Source organism: Perca fluviatilis, chromosome 21 (assembly GCF_010015445.1).
Source record: "Perca fluviatilis chromosome 21, GENO_Pfluv_1.0, whole genome shotgun sequence".
Taxonomy (NCBI): Eukaryota; Metazoa; Chordata; class Actinopteri; order Perciformes; family Percidae; genus Perca; species Perca fluviatilis.
The window spans coordinates 12980540-13001160 of NC_053132.1; the positions used below are offsets into that span (position 1 = coordinate 12980540).

At 36.9% G+C, this 20621-nt stretch overlaps 1 protein-coding gene across 11 annotated transcripts in view; it reads left to right on the forward strand.

Annotated features, from left to right (window-relative positions):
- The window catches only part of LOC120550674 (calcium-activated potassium channel subunit alpha-1-like), a 96692-nt gene extending 78225 nt beyond the window's left edge, over positions 1-18467 (forward strand). For 7 of the 11 annotated variants that reach the window (XM_039787326.1, XM_039787330.1, XM_039787328.1 and 4 more), the window contains 8 exons: positions 1068-1260; positions 2190-2303; positions 2527-2619; positions 3585-3715; positions 4421-4615; positions 4923-5041; positions 5169-5390; positions 16385-16447. In XM_039787326.1, coding sequence (XP_039643260.1) covers positions 1068-1260; positions 2190-2303; positions 2527-2619; positions 3585-3715; positions 4421-4615; positions 4923-5041; positions 5169-5390; positions 16385-16406 — 1089 coding nt within the window. In that variant the 3' untranslated portion in view covers positions 16407-16447. Of the gene's footprint in view, positions 1-1067; positions 1261-2189; positions 2304-2526; positions 2620-3584; positions 3716-4420; positions 4616-4922; positions 5042-5168; positions 5391-10698; positions 10701-15479; positions 15509-16384 lie in introns of all 11 variants that reach the window. The other 4 variants (XM_039787329.1, XM_039787332.1, XM_039787335.1 and 1 more) reach the window with 3 other exon arrangements.
- The last annotated feature ends 2154 nt before the right edge of the window (positions 18468-20621 follow it).

The following is a 20621-nucleotide window of genomic DNA, read 5'->3' on the forward strand; positions in this document are numbered from 1 at the left end:
ATATTTAAAGGTCCTATGGCATGAAAATTTCACTTTATGAGGTTTTTTAACATTAATATGAGTTCCTCCAGCCTGTCTATGGTCCCCCAGTGGCTTTAAATGGTGATAGGTGTAAACCGAGCCCTGGGTATCCTGCTCTGCCTTTGAGAAAATGAAAGCTCAGATGAGCCGTTTTGGAATCTGCTTGTTATGAGGTCATAACAAGCAAGGTTACCTCCCCTTTCTCTGCTTTGCCCGCCCAGAGAATTTGGCCAACCCATGAGAGAGAGACATCATGGCTTTCAAACGAGAAAAGTGGCAGTTGGTCAAGGCCACACCCCCACCATCCACCTTGCCACTCCCACTCTCCTCCTAAATAGCTACAGACACAGAAATGGCAAATACTAAGGAAAGCTAATTGTGGGACTGGCTCTAGTGGCTGTAGTTCTGCACCAAAGCTGAATTTTGGGAAAGAGACTTCAGATACAGTATTAGGGGACCACTAAGGTCTATATAAAAGCATCCAAAGAGCACCATGTCATGGGACCTTTAAAAAAACTAAAAGCTGACTTGAAGACAGGACGACTTTTTCAATATTTAACCAAAACCGAGATCTTTCCTTAACCAGTTGTTTTAATAGCCTAAACATGTTGGATGCAGGATGTGAATACCTGTGATCATAAACTACCCTGGACTGGACTGATTGCACTATGATACCATTGAACCTTTCTGCATGTTTTCCAAACTTTTTCCACACCGTAGTATGTATGTGTGCGTGGATGTCATATTGTCGGTGTCATATTGTCTGTGTGCCTATGTGTATAAGATGTGTATAAGCTATTGGACACCTTAATTTCCTTTATAGCTTTTGTTCAGCGTCACACTTCTGGATTGGAAAACACTTTAAGTTTCCATTAAATTTCCTCCAGAACATATACGACAAAGTAATTTAGTAGTGTATTAAAGTGTTTTGTAGGAGACAAGGTTGACATGAGGCTTAAGGATAAAAACTGCAATTTAAAAGTTGCTACATTTACTTGTATCATATAGGTGAGATAACAAATTCTCTCCTTCACTTCCTCTCAAAGGGCACACCGTTGAGCCGGGCAGATCTGAGGGCTGTCAACATCAACCTCTGTGACATGTGTGTCATTCTGTCAGCCAATCAGAACAATATTGACGATGCATCACTGCAGGACAAAGAATGCATCTTGGCGTCACTCAACATCAAATCCATGCTGTTTGACGACAGCATCGGGGTCTTGCAGGCTAATTCCCAAGGTAAGGAGCGCCCTATCATAGTTCACTGCACTGCCTGGAAGGGACAGAGGCCTGGCACAGAGAATATCCCTCACTGGGTGCTGCGTGGCTGACCTGGTGTCACTGCGTTTGACAGTAAACCCTACTGACTATTCCTCAGGTTACTGGAACAACTGGTTTCTTTACAAACATAATAGGTGGCAACAAGCACAGCGTTGGCACAAAGGCCTTACCTGGCTTACACATTTTATTTAATTTTTTCCAGTATATGGGACTACTTTGTAAAAAGAATGTAATGTGTATAATTTATAAATATTGCATGTTACAGCTTTCAAAACAGCAACTGAAGCACTCTGTTAGCTTGAGATGGCCTTTAATATTGGTAATTCTCTGGCATTGAAAGAAATGCTTTTAGAAACCTTTTGACCTGAGAAGAGAGAAAAAGAATCCCTGCCAATTTCATTATTTCTCTAATACATGTATGACCTCGCATTTGCCTTAGTCAGCAGCAAGTGATGGATGTCAAAACACGGCCTATGTATAATACATACAACATCACTGATTTAATGTGCTTACTTGCCAGTCTGAGGAAAGCAAGGAATGTCAAGTCAATTTGAATTCAATCTTGCGTCACTTATTTTCTATTTCATGGCTCCATACTGTACATGCTTTTTGTGTGTTTGTGTGTAAAAGGTTTCCGTCTCCATGCAGACACAATCTAAGGGAAACAAAATGAGCAGTATGTCACATCTATTATGTATAGACTAATATTGGAACTTGACAAGAATACGGTAACATAGCACTCAACAACTTTATGTTTTAGCAGTGGCCGGGAATGGATGAAATAGCCCTGGTGTATTAGTTCTGCTGCTATGCCTGTTTGTAGCCTCTGATGAAGTATTGAATATTGCATTAACCGATGTGCTTATGTTATGTGTGTGTCTATTTAGGCTTCACACCACCAGGAATGGATAGATCCTCTCCTGAAAACAGCCCAGTCCATGGATTAGTGAGGCAGACTTCTGTCACAACTGGAGCAAATATTCCCATCATAACCGAACTAGGTATGCTTGCTGCTGTATTTTTGTGTCAGCTGATTGATATGCTTAGCTCTACTGTTGCATGTTTTTTTCAGTTAAGTCGTCGTAAACAAATCTGAAAACACAATTTTTGCAATTAGAGGCACGGTTAATTAACATTAACCGTACTAAAAGTTGAGTTTTGGTGTGTTTTTTTTGTCTCTTGTTGACATGCTCCAATAACTGTTTTTCCTCAACACTTGTCTAGCACCATTAGCAAAGCCAGGCAAAAAACTGCCTGTGATTTCATTCAGTCAGGATACAAGCAGTGGGACCAGCATACAAATAATAACTGAGCTGGGTAAGAAGTGCCTGTACTGCAGTGTTGTAACTGCTGCTGCATCCATATCAGCTTTCTTTGATTTCTCTCGCTGCACAAGAGGCTCAGTCCATTCCCATGGCATCACTTTGAGCACATTTTACCCTTGGTTCTGGTTGAAATTGCCTGTCTTCTTTTGGCCCCTTATCTCAAAGCAAATTTTTTTCCCTTTTATTTTTCTAAGAATTACAAGGCCTTTGATCCCCAAGAAGACCTTGTGGCTGTTTTCATAGCATCTTCTGTCGGATCACATTCTCTGGCCCGTGCCCTTCTTTCATCTCAGCGCTGTCGATGTGACTGACATTTATTTCTGTCCTCACAGAAGTAGCAGTTTTCCAACTACATTTTACATCATTACTTTCTTCCAGCTACTGCATGTGTTTTGTGCTCAAAGACATCTTCAAAGAAGGTTCTGGGGCAATGAGATACTTTCATTTGTTTTGACATACAAGTACGAGTAATTGGAAGTTCTGACTTGGATTTACAAGACAAACAATGGCATATTGGTATTTCTGATACTGACTTCAGGAGAACTTTGAATCAAGGCCTGAAGCTTTGACAGTATGCATGGTGTCATGAGTGTGCATGGCCTGGATATGGAATGTGGCAGAGGCAAGTTGGCCACAAGGCTGAACACAAATACCAGACACAGTTTCATTTCAGTCACTTAAAAGAGACTACAATTTTGTCCAAATTTGGAATGAAGGAATTAAGGAAAATTTGTCAAACCACACACAGATTTCTGATACAGTCCATATCTGCAGCTTCTGATGATTGTGCACAACCACTATACTTCTGTGTCCTCCTCTTCATGTGAATCAATTTGTAATAATTATTATATATTTATTATACATTATAATTCTATGAGATCTGGTTTGTGGTGCAGAAAATGAACATGAACAATTTAAAATAAGTGATGGAATTTACATGTTTACATGTCTCCATAGTAAATGACTCGAACGTTCAGTTCCTGGACCAAGATGATGATGACGACCCTGACACAGAGTTATACCTGACTCAGCCTTTTGCTTGTGGGACAGCCTTTGCCGTCAGTGTGCTGGATTCCTTAATGAGTGCTGTAAGTCAGAATTGATGAAATTTTACAGACTATATTATCTCATGATAGAGGTTTTTGTGCAGTGATATATTGTAAGTCAGTATTGTCAGTGATATGCAAAAAAAGCTGTTTGACACACACACACACACACACACACACAGTAGGCACTCTCTGCTCACGTTAAAACAATTGTTGACAAGACTGGATTTTCTACTAGGTATGATGGCTTCCCTTGTCTGCCTTTCAGTTTGAGTGAGGTTAGAACAAAGCCGCCTTCAAGTGCGCTCCAGTGTAGACAAAGGTAATGCTACCTAATGGACAGCCCTCATCCATCATCTTAGTCAATAGTGCTGTCAGCAGCCAAGGGAGATGTCACTGTGCTGCACAAGCAGGGAGACAAGAGACTGTGAGGCAGTCATTTGCCCTTGTTAAAATCAACAAAGCAGTAACTAGTTGGAATTAAAAAGACAGCAACTTCACTGAGTAAAGTGCATCTTCAGGCTTAACATGCAGTTTGTAAAAAAAATTCTAATAATTGTCTATTTAGCTGTAAGAAACGCCTGGACAGCATGAATGTGTGCATGTACTTCCTGGGTCTTTCTCTGATGGGAGTGAGAGTAACGTGACAAAACAGAGCAGGGTTGGCTGGCACATTCAGAAGGTTCAGTTGTAACTTTGGTGGTGTTTGCTGAAGGATTTACCCCCTTCTTACCTTCATTCCTTTAGACATACTTCAATGATAATATCCTCACCTTGATCCGGACGTTGGTAACAGGCGGGGCAACGCCAGAGCTGGAGGGGCTGCTGGCAGAGGAGAATGCGTTACGGGGCGGCTACAGCACACCACAGACGCTGGCGAACAGGGACAGGTGTCGTGTGGCACAGCTGGCCTTGTACGACGGGCCCTTCGCCGACCTCGGGGTAAGTGGCTGGTCTTTGTCACCCAAGGGCTAAGCACATCTTTGACTGCTTTAGTGAAAGGATTCAGACTAACAGTGACGGCTGTGATTAAGCGCTGAGATAAATTATGAATTTGTTGTTGTTTTGAATGCTGGTGTGGTAAAGCTTTTAGGATTATCTAAAGAGTGCACACATGGTTTAAATCTAATTAAATTACCGTCTGTATCAGATAAACAATTATCAGTTCAGGACTCATTTTTAAAGTGTTGCTTTTGTTAATATACAAATTGTGTACTACACTATTTTTTTTTTTGTCCCTGTATTGCAGGATGGTGGTTGTTATGGTGACCTGTTTTGTAAAGCCCTGAAAACATACAACATGTTGTGCTTTGGCATCTATCGGTTACGAGACGCACATCTTAACGCACAAAGCCAATGTACCAAACGGTGAGTACGGATCTTATGTGAGCTTGCATTTAAATAATCAAAACAGCCACAATTTTCTCAACCTATACTAAATTTGGAACTGGCCTCCCATCTGCTCTCTCTCGCTCTCCCTCCCTCCCTCCTCAAGGTATGTCATAACCAATCCACCATATGCGTTTGAGCTGGTGCCCTCAGACCTGATATTCTGCCTGATGCAGTTTGACCACAACGCTGGCCAGTCTCGAGCCAGCCTCTCCCACTCTTCCCATTCGTCCCATTCCTCCAGCAAAAAGAGCTCCTCTGTCCATTCTATCCCAGCCACCAACCGCACCAACCGCGCCAAAAGCAGGGACTCACGAGACAAACAAAAGTATGTGCCCCTCTAAAGCTCTCTGACTGTCTGTGTCCATGAACAGTGCCTGCCAACAGTTACTGTCCTGTGTGTCCTTTTGCAAACAGACTGTAACATGTCTGGGTGTTGATGTTTGTCTGAATGTGTATGTATGTGTTACTTGTATGTCTTTAGCCCTATTCTTACAGGACTAGTATTACCTGGGGACCTCTAGTAATTTGTAATAATTGCGGAGATTGTCTGTGATCTTACTCCCGTGCGAATCTGCCATGTCTGTAATTTGTCATGTAAAAATTTCACCGTTACGATTACTACCACATTTCACCAAACACAGAGGTTGTGTGATAATATTAGCCCTGTGTGAATTGGTATCTCTGCGAATAGGGCTTAAGTTTGCATTCATCAACCCCATGTAGTACAGAACAGTGTGGTTTGCCCATTGAGCAGGGCCATAAGGCAACGTAGGCAACCACAAAGGGCTTCTGTCTTTTTGAAGTTTCTTTCCATCCATTGGTTGTTACTTTAGTTCTGAATTTTTCCGTACGTGTATATTTTTTATGCCAAGGACCACAGTAAACTTTTACTGGGGCTGTGAGTAATTCTGTCATGATGTAACCGTCTTTTCTGTTATTTTAGAAACCTATCCAAAAGCAAGATGTCAACAGATAACATTTTGTTTATAGTGAAGTTTGTGAGCCACATAGAAAGAGGGTATGTAGTGTTTGTTTCTACAACTAAGTCCAATTAAATTGTGAAGGAAGGGCCCTTAAAGCAAAATAATTTGTGTGATATTGGCCTACACAAAATACAATACATGTCCCCTCAGAGTAGGAATTGGCAAACATTTCCAGACCTTTTACTTATACTGTGCTTTCTTGTGTTAACTCTCACATCTGTGATAAAGGTCACTTAGTTTCTCCATTTTATAACATTACAAGTTTTGCTCTTTTGAAACTTGTTTGTTTTGTTTAAATTAAAAATGAACCGTATTGTACTTGAACTGCACTTTAAATTCTGTCTTAAAAGTTCATAGTGTGTCATGTCTATGAAATACTGAACAGCTTTTTCTTTTAATGCCTTTTGATTTCTATTCTTATTTTAATCTTGCCACCATGAAGCATTAATTATGTCAAGATATTTGGAAGTAGAAAATGTCAGTTATTAATAAAGTTACACCACTATTATAATTACATTGTCTTCACATATGAATGTCACATTTCAATATTATTTTAAATTTGCTAAACTTTTTTTTGCCATTTTAGTGAACGTCTAACAACATGGTTATTCTTACGTGTTGGATTACCAGAAATTTCATTTTTACCAGAAACTTGATAATAAGCAACTGCCCCAGTGTTTTCTGAGGATCATGGTTCAAAGAAGCAAGCACAACTGCATCATCAGCCAAAAGCCAGATGTCGAGCCCTAAAGTCACTATACCAGATCCTTAGTGGAGCCCAGTACAGAACACGCTTGATTTATTGTCGAAAATAGCTCCCTCTCCAGTTATACAAGGACTGAATGCCTCAATACGAGAGCCCAAGCACTTGATAAAGATACATCCATAAGACACCAAGAAGGTGATTGTTCACCTGTGGGTGAAATGATGAAGGTGGACATGCAACAGAAGGCGAGAGATGTAACCTTGTTTATTTAGGTTGTTTGCCAATTTCAATGGTCGATTATTTTTGCAGTCTACAAAGCCTTCTGTAAAATTTCAATCAAGGGTGCCTTTTATGAACTTCATTTAAATTTCTATTGAGTGATGGATTTTATCATTCATTGACATTTGAGCCATTATAATCATAGTTTGTCATAAAAATGTATTTTGAAAAAAGATTTAAAAAAGTGATAGCATAGTACGTAAAAAAAGGTATAGAATGTAAAAAAAAAAATCTTTACAAAGTCATAGTATAGTATGTCGAAAAAATCATTAAAAAGTCATAGTATATTATGTCAGTTATTAAAAAAAGTCATAGTATACTATGTTGAATAAAGTCATAGTATAATATGTTGAAAATGTCCTAAAGTCATAGTATAGTATGTCATAAAACGTTATAAAAAAGTCAGAGTATAGTATGTTGAAAAAATACATTAAAAAGTCATGTTATATTATGTCAAAAAGTTATTAAAAAGTCATAGTATGGTATTTAAAAAAAAATCATAAAAAAAGTTTATTAAAGTCACAGCATATAGTATGTTCGAAAAAGTCATAGCATAGTATTTTGAAAAAAATCATTGTATGTAAAAATAGTCATAAAAAGTAACTGTATAGTATGTCATGAAAAGATATAAAAAAAGTCATAGTATAATATGTCGAAAAAAAAATCATAGTATAGTGTGTCGAAAAAATCATAAAAAGTTATAGTATAGTATGTCGGAAAAAAAAATCATAAAAAAAGTAATGTTGAAAGAAATCACTAAAAAGTAATTGTGTAGTAAACTGTGAAAGTTTTATAAACCCCAGTAGCTCAATGGGTATGTTGTGTACCATTAAGGCTCACTTCTAATCACAGCTGCCAGGGTTCAATTCCAGCCCTGGACACCCTGCTGAATGTGCCTTTGAAAATGCCTGAAGAAAACTTTTTTGAAAAATGTCCTAGTATAGTATGTCGTAAAAAATCATTAAAAAAAGTCATAGTATGTCGAATGTAGTCATAGTATAGTATGTCATGAAAAGTTATTAAAAAGTCAGAGTATAGTATGTTGAAAATAGTCATAGTAAAGTACGTCATAAAAAGTTATTAAAAGGTGCAAGTATAGTATGCCGAAAAAAGTCGTAAAAAAGACAGAATAATATCAAAAAAGTCATAGTATAGTATGCAGAGGTGGGTAGAGTAGCCAAAAATTGTACTCAAGTAAAAGTACTGTTACTTCAGAATAATATGACTCAAGTAAAAGTAAAAAGTAGTCATCCAAATAATTACTTGAGTAAGAGTAAAAAAGTACTTGGTGAAAAAACTACTCAAGTACTGAGTAGCTGTTGAGTAACGTCTGATTTATTTTTTAACACAAGCATTCAATCAGACGGACAAAAATACTAAATAATCATCTTTAGGCAAATTATAGTTCATCCAATCAATAAAATAAATAAAAATTAATTAATTACAAAATAGCTTAAATTAAAATAATCCAGGTAAATTCAAGTACTTAAAAAATAAAATCAATAAAATAATAATACATAAAAAATAAATAAGCACAAGTAACACAAATTTCCAAACCTTTATACTTTTTTTTTTACCAGGCTCTGCAGGCAGAACTAGAACAAGGTAATGTAGCTACTGTTTCGCACTTTTACTAAAGGTAAACATGCTTTCATTATGAGGCCAGAGGCCTGTACTACGAAGCAAGATTTGGCGTTAACGAGCTAACTTCAGGTTCAAACCAGGGTTTTCTGTATCACGAAGGTGGATCACTTCATACCGGGTTCAATCGCCGTGGTAACTCATGCTGAACACCTAACATAGTCGGGAGCAGGTTATGTTGGAGATCAGAGATCAACCGGTGTTAAAGCACCGTCTACTGACCAATCAATACTCGAATGATAACGGCGTCACCGTTCTTATAGAAGATCAGGCGGAGCTCGGTGCGCAGAGAGAGAGAGGGAAAGGGGGAGAGGGAGAGAGGGGTGCGCTCATAAATGTTAAAACATTTAGAGACCGACAACCCCGTTAACATTCCCTGATGGGTATTTTTATGAAATATATAGATTTGAATGGGAGGGAATTACATATCGGCTATTTGTCGGCTTCTTGAGCCGTGTGTTGCAAATACGCACATTGGTTTGAATTATGTTTTTTATATTTTTTATTTGCTCTCACGATCGTTTCTACTGCCAGGGTTGCAACTGATATCATAGGCTAAAGCAACGACAGTTTATGGAAAGGACAAGTGTAATTATGGTCAGATCTTGTGCCTGACTGATGAGGAAGTGATATTGATAAGCGTTGTGATTTACGCATCTACAGCCTAGGCTATTTTTTTGTCCAGCTCTCCTCCTGTTTTAGGAAGCAGCGACTCTATTGCGTTTTGCCTGTAAAATCGTGTCTGTGTTCTTCATATTTATGTAGAATTATAGTTTGCTCTTCTTACGTAAAATATGTGGCTATTGGTCATGTTGTGCAAACATCGCCTCTTTAATGTGAACACGCGCCACTGGATTGGGAAACCCTGGGTTGATTGAACTAGTTGTAAACCACCGTCGTGACACAGCTTATGCGGGTCCGCGGTTGTTAGGGTTAGTGAAGCCAGGTAACTGAAAGAAATCCAGGTCATGTTGATCTTGTTTCGTAGTACAGGCCTCTGGGGTGTTCCTCCTCGTCTGTGTCTGCATTGCCGATGGTTGATTTTGACATTTTAGTTTTGCTACGACTGTAAAAAGCTAACCCTGTCCCGCCGCTGAGATTGAGTATGGTCATGTGACGAGACTGCACACCTACGTTTGATTGGTGAAACTTGTGGTACAAAGTCACGTGGTAGAGCCTTTAGCGGAAGTCTCTCTCTCTGTCAAAATAAAACCAAGGGGGTAAACTTCGCTTCAGAACTCGAAGCTCCTATGGCGCCATTTTGATGCTACAAAGCGATCACCTCCCGTTAGCATTCCACTGACTAGCATTCATTTTGACGTTACTTGACAGTGAATAACTTTACATCTGAAGTGTATAAAGACTCTATTTGTCCATTGTTTATTTCTAAAGAAACACGACAATGTATAAAAGGCTCCATTACCTTGTACCTCACGTTATGGCTCCATAGCAGACAATTGTGTCACATAGTAGAGGAATTACCGTATAGTACAGGAGAAGCTCGCAGGCAGTTTCGAATTACATGAGCTGTTTAGTTTAATTACTAATGTTAACTAGCATTTTAGTTAGCAATAATGAGCCTGTGCCCATGTTATCGCCTTACATATACCTACGCTCTCCGTCTCTGTAAGATTGGGAATGATTGAGATTTCTCTTGGCACAGCTACCAGAAGACTTCCAACTTTCAGACACGTTGCTCACGTCACATCTACGTTGTCTCTCTCAGTTGAAGGCTGCGCAGTAAAGCAAGAGATCACCGGAAAAGTGCTTCTAATAGCCTTCACTGGTCTCTGTCCAGAGCAACGGGATCTGTTGGTCCATTCTTATATACTGTCTATAAATAAAACCCTAAAATGAGGCGTACGCGGGGGGGATAAAAACAATGACGCGTAGAATACCAAAGAGGTAAAAAGAAAAGTAACGAGCTCATTGTAGCCTAATGTAGCGGAGTAAGAGAACAGTTTCTTCTTCACAAATCTACTCAAGTAAAAGTAAAAAGTATAGTGATTTAAAACTACTCCTAGAAGTATCATTTTTTCAAAAACGTACTCATGTAAATGTAACGGAGTAAATGTAACTCGTTACTACCCACCTCTGATAGTATGTTGAAAAAATTCATAGTATAGTATGTCGAAAAAAGTCATAACAATGTCATAGTATAGCATGTCGAAAAAAGTCATAACAATGTCATAGTATAGCATGTCGAAAAATGTCTTGTTACTGAACACCCCAGTAGCTCAATGGGTAGGGTGTGTACCATTTAAGGCTTAATTCTAATCACAGCTGCCAGGGTTGATTCCAGCCTGGACACCCTGCTGAATGTCTTTCTGTTTCTGACCAAATAAAATGCCTGAAGAAAAATAGTATAGTATAGTATGTCAAAAGAAATCTTTAAAAAAAGTCATAGTATGTCGAAAGAAATCTTTAAAAAAATCATAGTATAGTATGTCGAAAAAAACCATAAAAAAATCATAGTATAGTATGTCGAAAATAGTCATAGTATGTCATAAAAAGTTATTAAAAAGTCAGTGTAGTATGTCGAAAAAACTCATAGTATACGATGCCGAAAAAAGTCGTAAAAAAGACAGAATAGTATGTTGAAAAAAAGTCCTAAAAATGTCATAGTATAGTATGTTCAAAAAACGCTATAGTATGTCATAAAAAGTTATAAAAAGGTCATAGTATTTCAGAAAAATCATAAAAAAAGTCATAGTATAGTATGTCGAAAATAGTCATAGTAAAGTATGTGATGAAAAGTCATTAAAAAGTCACAGTATAGTATGCCAAAAAAAGTCGTTAAAAAGACAGAATAGTACGTCAAAAAAGTCACAGTATAGTATGTCGGGAAAAAAAGTCATAGTATAGCATGTTGAAAAAAGTCTTACTGGACACCCCAGTAGCTCAATGGGTAGGGTGTGTACCATTATGGCTGAATTCTAATCACAGCTGTCAGGGTTCGATTCCAGCCTTGAACACCCTGCTGAATGTCTTCCTGTTACTGTGCAGAATAATGTCAAAAAAGTCACAGTACAGTATGTTGAAAAAAGTCATAGTATGTCGAAAAAATTCATAGTATAGCATGTTGAAAAAAGCCTTACTGAACACCCCAGTAGCTCAATGGGTAGGGTGTGTAACATTATGGCTTAATTCTAATCACAGCTGCCTGAAGAAAACATTTTTGAAAAATGTTTTAGTATAGTTTGTTAAAAAAGGCAAAGTATATGAAAAATATTATAAAAAGGTTATAGTATATAGTATGTTGAAAAAAAATCACTAAAAAGTATTTTTTTAGTAAACTGTGAAAGTTTTATAAACCCCAGTAGCTCAATGGGTATGGTGTGTACCATTAAGGCTCACTTCTAATCACAGCTGCCAGGGTTCAATTCCAGCCCTGGATACCCTGCTGAATGTCTTTCTGTTTCTGACCAAATAAAATGCCTGAAGAAAACTTTTTTGAAAAATGTCCTAGTATAGTATGTGGTAAAAAAATCATAAAGTCATAGTATAGTATGTCGAAAAAAGATTTAAAAAAAGTCGTAGTATGTCGAAAAAAATCATTAAAAAGTCATAGTATAGTATGTCATGAAAAGTTATTAAAAAGTCATAGCATAGTATGTTGAAAAAAGTCATAGTATACTATGTCGAAAAAAGTCGTAAAAAAGGCAATAGTATGTCAAAACAAGTCATGGTATAGCATGTCGAAAAAGTCTTACTGAACACCCCAGTAGCTCAATGGGTAGGGTGTGTACCATTAAGGCTTAATTCTAATCACAGCTGCCAGGGTTGATTCCAGCCTGGACACCCTGCTGAATGTCTTCTCTCTACTGTCCAAATAAAATGCATGAAGAAAGCCTTTTTGAAAAATGTCATAGTATAGTATTTTGAAAAAAGGCATAGTATAGTACGTCGAAAAAGTCATAGTATACTATGTCGAAAAAAGTCGTAAACAAGACAATAGTATGTCAAAACAAGTCATGATATAGCATGTCGAAAAAGTCTTACTGAACACCCCAGTAGCTCAATGGGTAGGGTGTGTACCATTAAGGCTTAATTCTAATCACAGCTGCCAGGGTTGATTCCAGCCTGGACACCCTGCTGAATGTCTTCCCTCTACTGTCCAAATAAAATGCATGAAGAAAGCCTTTTTGAAAAATGTCATAGTATAGTATTTTGAAAAAAGGCATAGTATAGTACGTCGAAAAAGTCATAGTATACTATGTCGAAAAAAAATCATAGTATAGTATGTCGAAAAAAAGTCCTAAAAATGTCATAGTATTTCAGAAAAATCATAAAAAAGTCACAGTATGGTATGCCGAAAAAAGTAGTTAAAAAGACAGAATAGTACGTCAAAAAAGTCATAGTATAGTATGTCGGAAAAAGTCATAGTATAGTATGTCGGGGGAAAAAAAGTCATAGTATAGCATGTTGAAAAAAGTCTTACTGGACACCCCAGTAGCTCAATGGGTAGGGTTTGTACCATTAAGGCTCAATTCTAATCACAACTGCCAGAGTTTGATTCCAGCCTGGACACCCTGCTGAATGTTTTCCTGTTACTGTGCAAATAAAATACCTGAAGAAAACATTTTTGAAAAATGTTTTAGTATAGTTTGTTAAAAAAGGCAAAGTATATGAAAAATATTATAAAAAGGTTATAGTATGTTGAAAAAAAATCATTAAAAAGTCATAGTATAGTATGTTGAAAAAAATCACTAAAAAGTAATTGTGTAGTAAACTGTGAAAGTTTTATAAACCCCAGTAGCTCAATGGGTATGGTGTGTACCATTAAGGCTCACTTCTAATCACCGCTGCCAGGGTTCAATTCCAGCCCTGGACACCCTGCTGAATGTCTTTCTGTTTCTGACCAAATAAAATGCCTGAAGAAAAATTTTGAAAAATGTCATAGCATAGTATGTGGTAAAGAAATCATAAAAAAGTCATAGTATAGTATGTCGAAAAAAGTCATAGTATAGTATGTCAAAAAAAATCATAGTATGTAATAAAAAGTTATTAAAAAGTCATAGTATATTATGTAGAAAAAAAGTCACACAAATGTCATGGTATGGAATGTCGAAAAAAGTCATATCATAGTATGTTGTAAAAATGCATAGAAAAGTCATAGTATACAGTATGTCATAAAAAGTCATAGTATAGTATGTCGAAAAAGTCATTGCATAGTATGTCATAAAAAGTATGTTGAAAAAAGTCCTAGTATAGTATGATGAAAAAAGTCATAAAAAAGTCATAGTATAGTATGTCATAAACGTTAGAAAAAAGTCATAGTATAGTATGTCGAAAAAAGTCGTATTACAGTATGTCGAAAAAGTCATACAAAAGTCATAGTATATTAAGTTGAAAAAAATCTGAAAAAAGTCATAGTCATGTCGAAACATACTTATATCGTCGTATGGTTTGAAGGACTTGTTGCATAGTATAGTATGCCATAAAAAAGTCATAATATGGTATGTCATGAAAAAATGTCATACCATGAGTTTATTACTTTTTTATAGCATACTATACTATGTCATAAAAATGTCATAGTATAGTATGTCATAATACTGTAATAAAAACAAGTCATCGTATGTCATAAAAATATTATAAAAAAAATGTTTAAAAGAAATGTCATAGTATATAGAACCACATACAACCTCTTCGGACAAATAGACATCGTAAAGAAGTGTACAAAATTGAATACTTTCAATACTTTTTAAGACTCTGACCTATTCTGAGTTTACTAAAAGCTCATTGAGGACAAGATCCTCCCAATAACCTCCTATAGGTTTCCCACCTTAGCTGTGAAGTCCTCCAGCAAAAATATGGACTTGGACTGGCACCTTACAGCATATAGTACCGGAACCAGATACTCAAAGAAGACTGGAAATTCCAAACTATTGTTTTCTGTACAGATACAAACACACAAAGAACAGTTTGTGACTATGGTTGGCAATACAGCAACATGACAAATTTAAATGGCCTTAACTCATTACAGCGTACAATGTAGTATTCCCAGACTGGATGTAGGTTTCTTTTCCCCAAATATCATGGCTGCTATTGTTAATAAGCATTATTGTCCATCTCTGTGTGTATTTTGATTACAAATATCCAAACATTTTCTATCACTGACACATTTAGAGGATTTCGCAGAATTGGCGGAGGTATGCGTTCTCCAAGTACTTTGTAATATAATATTGTTTCCAGGGGAACATTTTCACATTCAATTATTCTTCGATTGTTCATTCAAAAAATATATGAGCATGTTACATTTTCACAGCTGCTGAATGAACACTACAAGCTTTCTATGGTTAGTAATCTGTTCCTATTTGAAGAAAAAAACATGTTCAGCTGCACAAAGTCATTTGCATTGCAAATTTTACAGAAATACATTTATTTCTCCCTGAAGTTGCTTGTTTTGTGCTGATCAAAGTATATTATATTACACATTTGCTGTGTTAGCTGCATGCTGCTCATTGGGTTTCTGAATTACATCTAAAACATGGATCATCACTCTTTCAATTGCTTTGGCAACAGGCATGGATACAATATGGCTGCTTGACACCTGCTACAGTGGCTAAATGCATAGAAATGGCACTTAAAGTTTTCTGACATGATAGACTACATGTTCTGTTTTCTTTATTTTTGAGTTGTTGGGCAACCCCTACTGTTATAACCTACTCCACATCCATATGCAATGAAAGCATCTGCTGTTTTTATACCTTTGATCATTATGCTGTGCAGTTTCTGTTATTAATGGTCATATTAGTATTTCCCATTTAGCTTACATTTAGTGTACCACTTTCTTTTTCCAAAGTGCAACAAGGATGAATAGAGTGGGCCAAGGTATGGATGTGAATAATTATGCATGATGTTAAATAATGCATTGAATATGGTCATGTCCTTGCTGACATTTTGCCCTCAGAATGAAAGCCAAGTAGTTTAGTGTTTCCATATTACTGCATCAGGACTGCATAGTTATGACCTATGCAATACATCTCACTGTAGGTTTGACTGTAGAATGTGATTGAAACTAAATGGTTTGATGCTACTTCACTTTATTCTGGATCAAGTGATGTTTGATGTTTTATTATTGGCAACATGAATCTACTGGCATATGTGTTAATGTACTGCACCACTGCCTTAAGTCATGTTGATGAAAATGCATGACCATGGACATTGCCAAGTGGATGAATCACAAGCGATATATAATGCCAGACTATCCATTTCCTTTTAAAAGAAAAGAAAGTTGCATCATGCCAAAAGCCTGAAGCCCCTCCAAAAGATAAAACCCTTGACAGTATGGACTGTGAAGTTAAAAGTATTAACTTCTAATTTGGTACATTGACGTATAAAAAAACAGACTTTGTTTAACTGGTGACCTGCATGTCTGCTGACCCAACAAAACAGCATGCTTAAATGGCCGTATGGTATAAATATATATAAACATTTTTGGGAATGAGATGAGTGACATTAGAGGTTATTCTCTGGGACACTGACACTTATTCGCCATTCAAAAAAAACTCATCTTGGAGCATATTTTTATCATGTCAGAATTTCTTTCTACAAAATCAATTAAAATGAGTATTTCTTTTAAAATATACAATGTCCTCCCTATGTTCTGTGTGCACTTGAAAAACAAACACTGACATTGTAATGGATGTCCATGTAGCATTAACTGTCCCTCTTCTTTGTCTCTGTATGATTTTGCCTCTTTCTCAGAAAAGACATGGTTTACAGATGAGCCAGAGAATACCCACCTGAGGACCATGCAGATCAAGCCTGTGAATAAGCTCGCCATCAACCAAGTCAGTCAGTATAAATCCACAAGCAGCTTGATTCCAACCATCAGAGAAGCAGAAGATGAGTGCTGAGCTCCGGACACGCACTGACACCTGGACATCTGGACTCCCAGAAGACTCATCGTGTAGTTGTCAGACTGGGATTCAGGTGATCTTCTCATCTGCAAACATAAATCATTAATTGACGAAGATGAGACTAACACAAACTGCTTTCCTCATTTACCTCTGCAGCTTATTGTACAAGCAGATTTATAATCATACAAGAAATATACATGAAGACAATCATAGTCAAATGTCTCAACCACTCAACTATTAGTTTGCATAGCTAATCTTTAATGGTGACCAGACCTCATGACTTTTTGTTCCATTTTGGGGAATGAGTGTCACATGAAGGAGCAATGTAAAAAAAATAACTACTACTACTTAAAGAGGTGATTATTATAACTGGATCAAGTTTTGCTATTGTAAAGGTTGCATTTTTAACTGCTGATGAACACTACTACTACTACTACTACTAGTACTACTACTACTACTACTACTACTACTACTGCATTGACTTAACCTGGTGTTGCAGAGTTATTCTGTACAGTATGTTAAGATGTGTATTTTACATCGAGCTGTGATCCCACCACAATGGCATTGTTAGTGACTGACTCAGTGATTCCTTTGCCATTTGGAGCTAATTCACAACATTTGTGACAGTTAAGATGGCCAGTGTCCATGTGTAAATGGCATTTGGCTCCAGCCTTATCTTTATCAATTTATATTTGTCTTATCTTTGCCTTTTTGAGTCGTTTGTTATAAGTTATTTCATGTTGCAATTTGGTTGCAATGTCCAAAATCCCAGAAATTGTATTAAGTAAAGCTTTTAAGTTTAGATCTGCAAAGTTTCTCCAGGGGTAAAACGTTAGGAATATTCATTTTTTTTATCTTTTTGACAATAGCCAAATATGATAGAGCTGTTTTGTTGTCGACCAACAAAATCAGATTTATAATCATAATATACAGTTTATAATACAGTGACAGAGATATTCATTTACCTAAGACAACATAGACAGCAAAGCTAAATACTATGGTATAGCATGGCACCATAAAATAAGACTGTAGATAGGTTGAATGTGAAAGCCTCATATCGCATAAAGTGGGCATCTTTAAGTCTTTAAGTCCTTCTTTGGTTGGAAGCACTGCCTGACACAGGATTGTATTGGAGGCCATTAAGCACTCTTATGTTCTCCATGACCAATCTTAATGCCATACTCAGACATGTTCATGCTTTTTGTAGATACATGAAAAACAGCTCTATCATAAAATGTTATTTTGGCTATTTATGTGTTCATCTTGGTGATCAATTATATCTGATTCATTCATAAAACAAACACCTAATGAAGCACAGATCATTTGTACATTCGTGAGTCCAGAATGCAGAGTGGTTATTAATCTTGTCTTATTTAAATTATAAAACACAGCTATATTGGCACTGTTGTCACTTTAGTTCAGAATCAATGAAGGGGAAAGAAAGGTAAAAAACAAACTCAAGCCTAATCCACAGAGGATGTGTCACAGTCCAGGCTAGGACTCATGTTGGATGAGAAAAGAAAGAGGCTGTGACATTTTTACAGGCACAGAGAACATCTAAACCATCTATCCCTCAGTGCCATCAATGTGCCAGGCAGTGCTGAAGCCAACGGAGGACTCAGAAGACCCACTGTTGCGAAAAGAGGCTTCTAGTTTAGCTGAATTTAAGCAAACTTTACTTCTGCTGTGTGACTGAGAAATGTACCTTCCTCTTTACTCAGAGACCATTCTTTTAAATACTTTTTCTATTTCTTAATACAAGGCTGTAATTCCCTGGAGATAACTAGAACTGTAGTAAATAATTTGAAGTCTTAAAACTATTTTTAAATGATCCATCTTCAATAGCAGAGCCTGATAGCAATTCATTTTATGTACTCTTCAAAGAAATCTGTAAAGCTTAATGTAAACTATTTCTTTTCTAGTGTCTTCTTGTTGTGGGGTGGAATTCTGTTTTTAGCCTGTGGGGTGAGAGACATTTTAGCACATTGACTTGTGGATACAATGTGACTGTGCTAAGTTGATATTACTGACTATGTCATAATAATACCCAATAATAAATACTGTTTATTGTCTTGTACAAATAGGCTTGTACATAAAATTGTACATGATTTCATTTTGTATTTTCACAAATTAAAAGCTGATGTATTGTGTTCTAGGAAGTTTCTGTACCTGCATGGCTAATGGTTAGACATAAGGCTCAGTACAGAAAACATTAGTAGGCCACATTTTACACATGTATCTATCAAAGAGGGACTACGTTTAGCCTTGTCCTTTGATGATGACATAAGGTACTTTCTGATTGCCAGACTGATCATGTAACACAGGACACCTCGGTGCACCCTCTGGATAATGGCTGATAAAAACACTCTCCACATTCTCACCTCGGGGATGGAGAGGGCCTATCATGTTGCCTGTTAACAATTTTACACACCATGGCGCTGTGGGAGACTGTCAGCATGCCAATAATATTTACAGTCTAACACCTCACAGAGAGGCCACTGATTTCCCTGATCCTCCTGCCAGCGGCAGTGTCACCTTCTTAGTAAACAAACACATGTAGCCATCACACCATCACACCCGATTACTTTATCAACTGTAAGGAAATCTGTTAATTTAAATGGATTTTCAATAAAGGTTCTATGCAGTGATGTGCTGAGCATAATTATAAATGTTCTCTGTCAAATTATGATGGCAATTGTCTCAATAATTAAGGTTAATTATCAACCAATGTTGCATATAAGTTAACAAGGAACTAAAAGAAATAATCTCATTGGTTGAGTTGAATCGCAATGATTACTAAAGATTTTCTAGCTCAGTAATATTAAACTGCAACCCAGAGGAGAAACAAATGAGGGACGTGATGTAAAATGTAACTGTAGTGTCATCTAACCATATTCAAGTATGGTTTTTGACAGCCAACCTGTAGCTAAGTGATTCCTAACCAGGTGAGGTATGTAGCTAAGATAAGCTAATTTGGAAAAAATAAAATAAAATTGTGATTAGATTTTAAAGAAAATATGTATCCACTTATCTGTGTTTAGGAGGAAAATGATCACATAAACAGCATTAAAAACTGGTATGATAAGCCTCAGTATTAACACCAAGAGTTATTGAGAGTGCATGAAAACGTTTTTGCAAGCTAGCATAGATCTTGAAAAGATAGCTATAAGTGATGGCTTAAATGGCTGAAACACCTAGCCTCTAACACTACAAGCGGTAACAGTATTAACGCAAGCCTGACTAAACAAAAAAAAAGCATAGCCATTTTCAGGATACACATAGCCTACAGTCACCTATTCAACACAGCCATTGTGTTTTCTCTGTAGTGAAATATGACAATGTAATAAGTGCCATCCTATCTATTTAAGGGGTACTTGAACCAATCTAATGCCTGTGGGGTTATGTTACAAAAAAAGTTGTGAACCACTGGCCTACCTGACCTCTTGGTCAAACTAATTACTGTAACTAGCTAGCTAACTTTACCTAGACTTTAGATAAATAGCATGGGATTCTCCTTGGAAAGGGAGAGATTTTCATGTTCAAGGAGGGTTGGAAAATGTGCAAAACAATCAAACAAAACAGACTCCTCTGCCATCTCTATGACTTCTGTTAGCTGTCAAATTACAGTAGGTGCATGGCCCACTAACAGTAAAGCATCCACATCAGTCCCCAAAAGAAGTACAACACAGTAATTCATCAATATGAGTAAAATTAAACATAGTAAAATAGATAAATCACCATTAATTAAACAGCTGTAATAAAAGAGTACCTACAGATAATGCTCCATTAAGGGTATTTTGGGGAGTAATAAAAGATGCTGGTTAACATTTACTTGTTAAAAGATCTGACAAAATGGTGGCTATCCATGATGAGTTAAACAGCTAAACTGTAACTGCTATGGAACATGGAACTGTGCCAGTAGGGGTTGCTACTAGCAACGGAATGTTCAACTGTAACCAACTGCTGGTGGCAGAAAGGAGATTTATGATTGACAACGTAAAAGCCATTTCTTTAACAAGAGTCCTCTGTCTACTGAAGCTTGTGAATTCACTGAATGATGTTCCACAGAGCTAAAGCTCTGA